At 41.3% G+C, this 10,575-nt stretch overlaps 1 protein-coding gene across 1 annotated transcript in view; it reads left to right on the top strand.

Annotated features, from left to right (window-relative positions):
* The first annotated feature begins 2,156 nt into the window (after positions 1–2,156).
* Positions 2,157–10,575, top strand: part of lyst (lysosomal trafficking regulator) — a 40,249-nt gene continuing 31,830 nt past the window's right edge. The window contains exons 1-2 of the mRNA XM_068741751.1: positions 2,157–2,279; positions 9,168–9,259. Coding sequence (XP_068597852.1) covers positions 2,199–2,279; positions 9,168–9,259 — 173 coding nt within the window. The 5' untranslated portion in view covers positions 2,157–2,198. The remainder of the gene's footprint in view (positions 2,280–9,167; positions 9,260–10,575) is intronic.

Here is a 10,575-nt window from a genome sequence, read left to right as displayed (position 1 = left end):
TTATGGACCCCCCCAAACTCTTATTCTACTACTATTACAGCAGTTGAAGCGATTAGAAGCCCCTATTTTCATTTTCCTTGTTGAGTATTATAGATGTCAATATGGATTATTTATTATTACTTTGTGATTCATTAGATAGAGAGGAACTAATGCCTGTTAAATGATGTTTTACGAGCAGTGTTATGGATAATATATATTCTGTACCCTGCTACATGTAAGTGGCCCATTTTCAAAATGCAATGTCAGTAATGCGGCATTTCTGCCTTGCTTTGAGTGCTTTGTCTGCGTTGCTGACGCAAAAGGGGAGACACTCCTACGTCAGTGGTGCGTTAAATGGTCATCGATAAACTCAGAGTCCGGGACTTTACCGCATGATACTCAACATCAATCACTTTGTTATAGTCTTGAATTATATGCTCGTTCCTGTCACCTATAAAATGTCTAATAATAAAGGTGAACAAACTGAACTCATTCGATCCCTCATTCTATCTCACTAATGGACAGACGTTCTGAACGCACCACCGTTTCTGACGGAATTATAGTTGATTGATTGAGGAGTGAACCAATCGAAGGGGACATAGGCGTTAGTGCGCCTGTCACGGACTGCGAAATTGTAGGATTTCAGATAGTTTAACCCTCAAATTTGTCTTCCAGGAATATTTTCTTCCGATTCCGTCATGTGGACATATTCTCTTGTTTATTAATACTTTTTGCGCTATCTGTGTCAGAGTCGCGTTAAAATACTAAAATAAAAATAATTTACAGTAATGTAGTGTGCACACAATTTGTACGGATTTGATGACTAAAGAAATTCTGGAATTAATAACGGCAGAAATCAGATACGAATCCAAACTGAAACTTTGTGACTGTGAAACTGTAATTAAGAATACATTTTCAAAATTCTATCTGTTGAGAGGATTAGGCAGCAGAGGACCGGCCTCTATCGTATGTGATTGCCTTGCAGTCTAAACTGAGGGAGTACTACACATGGGGTTGTCTGCCGGATGAATCCCGAGCCTTTAGCTGTCTTTAATTCATGGACACGAAGGTATGTATAAAAACATATTACTCACACTTTCAAGTATAAAGTATGTACTATGAACGGGAGAGGGGACCGTCCATAGCAGGAACATCTGCGTTTTTGACAAAGCCGTCGAGGTTCGGTTCCGTTCGGTTCTGTTCGGTTCTGCTACGGTCTGCGCCTACCAGCAGCTGCTTTACTCAGAGCGATGCGATTCAACACCGAGAAAGAGCTAACGAACGTTAATGTCCTCATTTTGAGTAAAATAACTAATTCCGTAATGCGTATTTCAATTACTAAAATCGGTTTCAGGAAACATTAGGTATAGTGACTCTGGTGACAATAAGATATTTGTTTTGACAAATATTGCAGACAAAATTATCGAGTTTATTTTTTTGCTGCCATTTGGGGTCAAGTTAGCAGCACAATATTTGCAACTATCGATAATCATTTTCAGAATAAGTCAAATTGTTACGTATTCTGAGAAGCCATTCCGACTTAAATTATAGAATGCATTTGTTAAAAAATATAATAATAATGCAAAATACTCCAATTAAGTCTGTGGTACGTAGATGACACCATTCGTCTTAAAATGTTATCCTAAATTTATAAAACGAACTTAATGTATTTATCCCCAAAGTAATAGGACGATTGTACTGCAGCAATCCTCTTATGTTGTGTTATAATTGTACGTTTTTATATGCGCGTATTTACCGTAAATTACAGTTAATATATATTATTCATCGTTTTGAATCCAAATGATATGCCTTTATTTTGAAATGTGAAATCCCTTACCGGAAATGGAGTTTCTTCCGCGCGCCTTAAGCTTTGACGCAGCCTCCTTTGAAGCGTCTACTTTAGCTAGGTAGCGGCGCGCGCCGCGTCCGGTCCGCTTTGTTTTGGTAGAATCAAACCGCTCCTGCAGAAGTTGGCTGAGGTGCGTCATCCGCTGCCGTCAGTGTGTGAGTGCTGTCGTAAAAAGTTCCGTCATCAAATACGTGTTTTATTTTGCTAAACACTTGACTTTACACATTTCCTTGTAGACAGCAACGCGGCGTGTCTGCTATGCGTGACCCGGGAGGACCGCGTCTGTCCGGGGGGGCTCAACGGAGAACCTGGTCCCTTCCGACCGCCTCCGGCTTCTGACTCGTGGGTGTATCCGCATGTGTGGCCGGACATGGCCTGCCCGCGGCGGACCGAGCTGTCACACGCGTGGGAAACGTACATGGACTGTAGACTGCAAGGAGCGAACCTGCAGGTAGGCGCAGACGTGCCTGTTTTTATTAGCGCAGAGTCGGTGAAAGCGCGTTTTTAATCTCCGGTTTGTGGTTTTTGTGGTTTTTGTGGTCATATTTAAATGTCTCACAGCACGAGAGCGCGCAGTGAGGCGAGGCGCGTCCACGTAGGCAGGTGCAAAGCGCGGACCGACTAATGTGCATTTGTTGGGTTGATGAATCATGATGGGAGTGAAATATCTTTGTTCCTGTCAGAGAGCCAACATCAGCCAGATCACAAGACTTGGATTAGTATCTGCCTGCAGGCTCAGTGAACTGCTGCGCGCGCACACACACACACACACACACACAGATTTATACATCCATTATTCATTTTTCATTTGCTAATTGTCCTGAGATGGTTCTTGCAGAGCTAATGTATTCCGAAAAAGGCTCAACAAGGTTTTTTTTTTTATTTGTTGGGTAACACAAAGACCTTCATCATCATCATCATCGTCATCGTTGTGCTTAATGGCTTTGTTAATCATGTTGGCTGCATTAGGAAATCAGCTGCAGAACTTCTGCCAGCTGTTGTCATGTAAATGCTACCATTTGGACTGCACCAAGCCGCCTGTCTTTCTATTTCTGGCCAACCTTTTATGTCACCTTTTGCAATTTTTTATCTTCCTCCTCATTTCCCATTAAGTACAAGTCGTATGAAAAAGCTCAAATACCGTGAAATAATTGTTTACTGTTAATACTTTTGGTACCTGTAATATAAAGTAGGGTATAAGCAATCCATCGCCTCTGCTCATTTGTACAGTCATCTAACCTCTGTATACATGTGTGTATATAATCAATGTATATTCACGCCATAGTACATCAGTACTCAGATTATCATTTACTCTCTACTCCAACGCTATCAAAATCTCTTTTTGCACATAATTTGTGGTATTTCTTTTTAGTGTCATGGTTTCAATGTAATGTGATTAGATTTAAGTGTGATAAACATATTTATCACACTTAAATGTTTCTCGATAGGATTCAGTTCAGGACTTTGACGAGGCCTCTCCAAAGTCTTTATTTTGTTTATCCCCAGACCATCACGCTACCGCCACGCTTTACTGCTGGTGTGATGTTCTTTTGCTGAAATGCGGTGTTGCTTTTTAACACCAGATATAATGCGACACACACCTTCCAAAAAGTTTAACTTTTGTCTCCTCGGTTCACAGCAGTTGCCCAAAAGCCACGGGGCTCATCCAAAACTGAGACGAGCCCTTACTGTACGTTTTGCTCAGCAGTGGTTTTCATCTTGGAGCTCTGCCCTGCAGGTCGTCTATGCCCAGTCTCTTTGGGCTTGTGAGGCCTGCGGTTCTTTGGATGCTGTGTGTTTTTTTTTTTTGGTGATCTCTTTGATAAGTCATCGCTGCACACTTGGGGTAGTTTTGGTCGGCCGGCCGCTCCTGGGAGAAATGGCTTTAAGACCGTTCTAAGACTGATGGACCGTAATTTCTTTCCTTCTCATGTGTTTCTTTGAATCTCGGCATGAGAGAGTAATTGAACTCGGGTGTGACAAATCACAGTGAAGTTATGTTTTAACAGGTTGGGGGGGGACGCTTGATCACACCACCGTAGCCTTTCCGTTATTTGAGTATTCAGTTACAAGATGTGTTTTTCTTAGGTGCGGTTGTCACAGAGCGTCTGTGGCTCCAGTTTCTCTTCCACCCAGTCACTCTGAAACTTGAACAGGGTCAATTTGTTAGACTGGTTAACTGGGGAGACATGTAAAATGTTTTTCTTTTGGTTGCAGATTTTTTTTTTTTGTTTCATTTTGAGCTAACAGGATGTTTCAACACACCAAAGTAATACTGGGTTTGGAGCACTTCACATTTCTTGGTCTTTGGTGCTGCAGCACGCAGGCTTTTCCTCATTTGTGTCGTCTCTGTCACGCCGTCGTATTGTAACTTTATCTTACTTCATAAAAATGGATGACTCGACGTGGACGGACATCAGACTCATCTTGTAAGTATTGTTTTTCACAGTCTACAATTGCAGTGGCAGAAAATTAAAGAAATCCTTTGCCTGACACATTGGATTGTAAATAAAAAACATGCACACATTCTTTGTAATTAACTTTTAAAGGTGAGTTTTATGCTAATCACGCCTTAAATCCTCATATAAATCCGATTAATCTTGTTAAACAATGCATTTGAATGCGAGGGAGAAACGTATGGCAGTTCCAACGCACCTTCCACAAAGTTAATTAATTGTGCTGTCTCAACCTGAACAATGTTCTGTGCCGTGTACGTTTGCTTTGATGCCTTTGTAAAAGATTTAGCAGAGTATTTCCATTAATCTGTTTTCTGAATTGTATACTCTGTAGTCAGCGTGAAACCAGTGCCAGTTCTTGTATGTATAATTCTTTTAGCTATCTTAAGCAAATAATATTACATTTGTGGTCCTGTTGCAGATCTCAGCAGCAAATGGCACAGTTAAATTCACAAATAGATGGAATGTTAGGGCAGTACAAGTACAGTCAAACAGTAGCATGTATTACAGTACAAGTACAGTCAAACATCCTGTCTAAGAGGAGCATTTCAAAAAAGCCCTTTCGGTCTTGTTTCCGTTGAAAGTTCTTAGTACATAAATCATCGACATTTAACAATACCAATAAAAATAAATTACTCCATTGATGCAAAATAACAATAAATTAAAAAGACGTGTACAACATAGGTGGAGAAAAAAAGGGGGAATGGGGGCAAGGTAAGGGGGAGGGGGATGATCCGGAGAGAGTCGTGATGACTATCTCCGTTTCTGCCCCCCTGAAAGGTGAATTTTCAGGGCTGTTTTGAAGGAGGCCGAAGAGACGCATGTTTTGAGGGCAGGAGTCAAACAGTTGGACCATCTTGTACACAGCACTGTAGTAAAATAGAGAAGTGCTTGTTGTTGTTTAATTTGAGCATCAGTCCTCTGTTCGTATAAATTACGACGGTGTAATTCTTTATAATTGTTTTGTATTAGTTTTATAATGTGTGAATTGTGTTATCTTTAGGCTAACAGCAGCATAGTTTCAGACCAAAACAATGATTGACACAGTTTTTTATATTAGCAGAGGGGAAGTTGCTCGGTAAGTCAGAATTACTTGTTTAATTCAAACCTGAACCACAGTTTAAGTTTGAATTAAAAAAAGTCCAAGTAATTAAAAGGCTAGGCTAACCCTAACCCTCAAACACATTGTGGTAAATTCATCGTGACTAAGGTCTTTGTATTTTAGGGAAATTTAGATCGGGTTGTGATCATGAAATCTTGTGATCGTCACATTAGTTTTCCTGAAGGTTGTTAAAAGGGACATTTATGAAAGAAAAGTCACTTTTCCCATGTTTCTACACCAATATTTTGGTGGTTCTGGGTCATTACCAACCCGAAAATGGCAACATTAAACCATCCAGTCAATCCTGCGTAGTTCTGTAATCAACGATTGAAATTGTCTGGCAGCAATCTTCCCCGTTGTGACGTCACATCGGGAGCACGTTCACAAGATGAGCGTGCACTCTCCCCGTGTCTGCGCTCCGCTCGTCCACGCTCTACCTGCGGCTCATGCAAGAGTCGAAGAAGAAGAAGAACCGAGTGGATAAAATTCATTTTTGATTGTAATGTTCCGGCGAAAATTGGCAAAAGATAATCTAGTGCGCGCTAAAAAAGTCACCTCACCGGTTACCATGGTAGCGTGCAGTTGCGCTCTTGCCCGCTATGAATTTAGTTTCGGTTTGCTACTTTGACCAAAGACTGTCACAGATATTTCATGCAAGTGTTTGGGAACTGCGTTAACTTGTGGAAAATGGGTGTAATATTTGACCTTTTACTTTAAAATTCATGTGGTATGACTTCATTGATTTACTGCGTGATCTGATGTTATTTGCCTCATGTTTTGGGGAAGTCTCTCTCTTAGGCTCACTGCTTGGCCACAGGACTAGTTTCATATCCACAATTATTACTCAAGTCTCCAGGGCTAGTCCAAACCATTTGCCGAATGGATGAATAATTCATGTCTCTTATTCTGGGTTGAGTCAGAGTCCAGCCATTGCTCTCATTGCTCTGTCTCAATTGTTTCCACCCACTGGTATGTAATTAATTCAGGTCAGTCCCTCAAAAACACACCGTCTCACTTCACTGAGCAAGATAAGGCCAGAGTAGGTGGTTTGGATTGTGATTTTGACCAACAGCTTCCTGTAAAAGAAACATACTCTTAACCTTTACAGTGGCCATGCTCTAATAAAGGTGTGACAGTGTTGACCAAATAGCAAATAAACCAAAAGCTTGACTTTTAAAACATCTTAACTCACTCAGTGCCAGCAGTTTCCCCTCATTTTGCCCTGTTTCTCAAGACCCACAGGATATTCTATGCAAACACAGAACCTACCAAATGAAAGATTCGAGTCTCTTCTTTTTATCAGGAAAAAACACAGTTTCTATAATTTTTCATTTTGGAGTTATTGGCAGTGAATGTTTGGATTTATATTGACGTCTTTAGATGTCAATGGCATTTAATGAGTTAATAATAAGAAAGTACGTTAATTGTGGTGTTGTGTAAGGACATTTCGAACTTTAGGGATTCCTCATGATGCTCATCACCCAGATGTCAAATTAGATCAGCAGGGATTTCAAGTTGGGGGGGGGGGGGCATACAGAACTGACACTCCACGCCCTCGTTCACGAGGGCAGGATCACATCGCTTATCACTGTCTTTGCCAAGCTTTAATCTATCTGTCTCTTCCAAGAGCATTTCAGAGCAAAGTCGATACCAGTGTGGGTGAGTCAGCCCAAAGACTCCCATGACTCGGCCTCCCATGATTGTATAATGGCAGCATGAATAACATCAGTCACAGCATCCATCCAAGCAATTAAAAATACTTCACCCAGACCCCTGTAGTCGTCTCGTGCTTCAGGCTTAATGAAGCCGATGTCTGAACCGCCTCGGCCAGGCATTAAAAACACTTTTACTGTCTTAGACGAGAACTGTGACTCATTCCGATGGCTGGGCAGGCCTTGTACTCGCACATAAAGTAGAAAATAAAGCCGAAAAGGAGAAACGTCTGCTTCCCCTGAAATGTTTCAGATATCTTCTGAAGCCTTTGACACACCAGTGCATTTAAATCCATAGCAAGTATCATCTATCTTCTGTACATCCACATGACAAAAGTTCATCACTACAGAAGAAAAGTCAGTTTTTCGTATTTATTTCTATGCTCAATGTGCTTGGATGTACTGCCAAATTCTCAAACGAATTTGGAGACTGCTTATTGTAGGGAAATGAACATTCAATTCACGGTGGATAGTCCTGCAGCCAGCACGCCATTTGCACGCTCCCTCAAAGCTCCCTGTGCTGTGTGATAAAACTGCACACTGGAGAGTGACCTTTGATTGTGACCATCTTAAGGCACGCCAGTGCAATAATCGTGCTGTGTAATCAGCATCTCGATATGCCACATCTGTCAGGGGGGATGGATTATCTCGGCAAAGGAAGTAGCGCTCACTAGCACAGATTTAAAGTTTGTGGAGCATCATGGCCAATTTCCAGAATCGGTTCGATTTCGGTTCAAAATCGATTAATCACGATCCGATTCGATTTGATTCAGCATTAATTGATGGATTCAGATTCATTTATTGATACTGAAGTACAATTTTGAGCTGTAACCTGATCCACTACCACAGCCATTAGCTAACAACACATTAGAACTGGGATCAATAATAATGTTAGAAAATATTTCAGCAGTAAATAGATGAATCTACTCTAAAGTAATGGAAATAGGTCTTGTGTTACAAAATGTTTTTTTCTCACAACCTAAGGGAACAACACAGAGGAATTACGTTGCTTTTAAGTGCAAACAAATAAGTTGTTTTACTTGTAAATTCATTTTAAACCTGAACTGTAAAGTTAACAGTGTGACAACTTGAGTGAAGGTAAACTTGACCTGCAATAAAGGCATTTCAGCGCAAAAATAACAATATTCTTAACAAAACTAACCATAAACTGTCAAACAAGTCATGCTGCTGCGACACGTTGCACCATAAAGTTCCAGCACATGAACGAGGCGCCTCAAGCCTTCAGTTTCTACACAAACCGCCGTTATCTTTATAGCCCTTTGGCTGCTGTGTAGTAGACACGGGGAGAACATACAAACTCCGCACAGAAAGGAATCAAACCCAGAACCTTCTTCTGTGCCACCTTCGTGGGGTTTCAATGATTTGCAAATGGTTGCGTACTGTTTTTTATTTTTTATATTTTACAGTGTCCCTATATATTTGGAAACGGGGTCATAGATCATATTTTCAGTCTGCAGAAGAATTAGTGGGGGCTGTTTAGATCCAATTATTTTGTATTAGAAAGTTAGAAGAAATAAAATGCATCTGTTACATCACTAGCTATTATAATGGGTAAAGTGAAAGAGTATTTTTTACCCTCGCCGAAGCGGAAGCGAGGGTATTGCAATTGGATGCGTTTCTCTGTCTGTTTGTCTGTTTGTCTGTCCGAGCGCATAACTCAAAAACTAGTAACCCAATCGACTTGAAATTTTTACACAAGCAATGTTCTGTCCGTGGCTCGGTCCTCCCCGAGAATGGCGTTGATCCGGATCTGGATCCAGATTCTAGAATTATTTTTACATCTGGAATTGTGCCTGTGCTGAGGGTCACTTTAAGTCACTTTAAGAGGGAGGGGCACGATGGGAAAAAGAGTCCAGAAGATGGCTTGTAGTACATTCCGGAGCAGCAAGCTAGAGCAGGTTTGGCTCCTCTGCTCCGGAAGACCTGTTTACTGTCTCACAAGATCGAATAGTCTTTTGCAGGCGAGGGTCTGCAATCTCTGATTGTCGTTTTCGAGTTTTTTTTGTGTTACTTGACAATCTTATTTGCGTCTCTTTATCTGTTGTCAGGTCAGCCTTCAGGGTCTGGAGAATTTCCTCTGCCTCTTCCACTATGTCCAGCATCATCCCGACCACAGCGCCAGAGATGCACTTAAATTCTGGTAGGTCTCATTACGGCGTTAAAATCTTCGACGGTATTGTGTTGAGGTTTAGGTCTCACAAAAGATGATAAAAATTGCAGCGAATATTGTTCAAGGTTGGTGGCGGGTTGTAAGAATGTCAGAATCAAACCGAGTGCTGTGAGATGGCCCGGCAATACAAACACAACCGCACTTTTTCAGATTTACTCAAGAAAATAAATGTTGAGAATGTTTTAGCACCACTGGCTGCAGGCATTATATAATCACGCTGCAGTAGATGTTGGAGTACCGTGCTGCATAGATTTACGTACAGATGTGGAAGGTTGTGGGGCGTTGGCCCCTCAGGTGCCTCTTGTTTTTAATTCTGGGTATTGGCATGTGTGTGCCGCGTGTTCCCTTGCATGAAACATGATTAGTTTGAATGTGGTTTTTGTTCAATCGGCTGAAAGTAAAACGGAAGTCTCCGGAGGCAAACTCGGCGTGGCATGTCTGTACACTCGACTCAAGCGGCATTGCCTTTCTGCCGTGTGAATTTTGTGCACGTGCCCTTTTTTATCCTGATGCCGGATCGATGTATTTTGTAGCCCTAGAAGGGGGAGGAAAATAAATGTGCTTCTCGTGGTTGTGGCAAGGTGCCGCTGCTGATGAGCCGCTAGCACCTTGCATGCTAGTTTAGCGTGTGAATGGGTGAATGCTGGCTTGTGTTATAAAACTGCTATTTCGCAAAGGCCTTTTTACTTTCTTTTTAAATGTAATTTCTGGATGTTCAGCACAAGAAAGAAGTCCTGATGGGGGGGGGAAAAAAAGTGAGAGATTATTTACAGCCAGTGGAATCACATGAGGAAGTGCAAGCGTGGTTTCCCAGTGCAGCGTTGTGATTCCTATCTGTGTGTTTAACGCGTGCAACTCTGCTTTCCGTAACTTCTAGAGAGAGATTGCAGCGGCCCGATGCTCACTCATCAAATGGAGTTTAATTGTAGTACCGTACTTGTACTGTGCTGTCGATGACAATAAAGTTCTATTCTATTCTACTCTATTCTTCTGCAGCCGGACCAGGTATATCGGTGAAGCGTATAAAGCCAGACAAAATTCAAATGTTATCCGAGTTCTTTTAATGTCTTATGAAAGCTGTTTGACAGAAGGAAAACACATTTATACTTATTTCTTCCCATGCTGTCAGAGACAGAGCAGAATAAAGTGAATACTGTGTAACCATCTGGAATTAATAACAACCCAATAAAGCGCCAAAGCAAACAAAGATAACATCTGTAGCAGAGAGAGATGCTTTTTCAGTCTGATATGATTTAATTATCTCTGTTCACTAATTCTCTAGTAAC

The sequence above is a fragment of the Brachionichthys hirsutus genome, chromosome 7 (assembly GCF_040956055.1).
Source record: "Brachionichthys hirsutus isolate HB-005 chromosome 7, CSIRO-AGI_Bhir_v1, whole genome shotgun sequence".
Taxonomy (NCBI): Eukaryota; Metazoa; Chordata; class Actinopteri; order Lophiiformes; family Brachionichthyidae; genus Brachionichthys; species Brachionichthys hirsutus.
The sequence above is the reverse complement of the archived record's forward strand: the minus strand, read 5'-3'. Positions and strand labels throughout refer to the sequence as shown.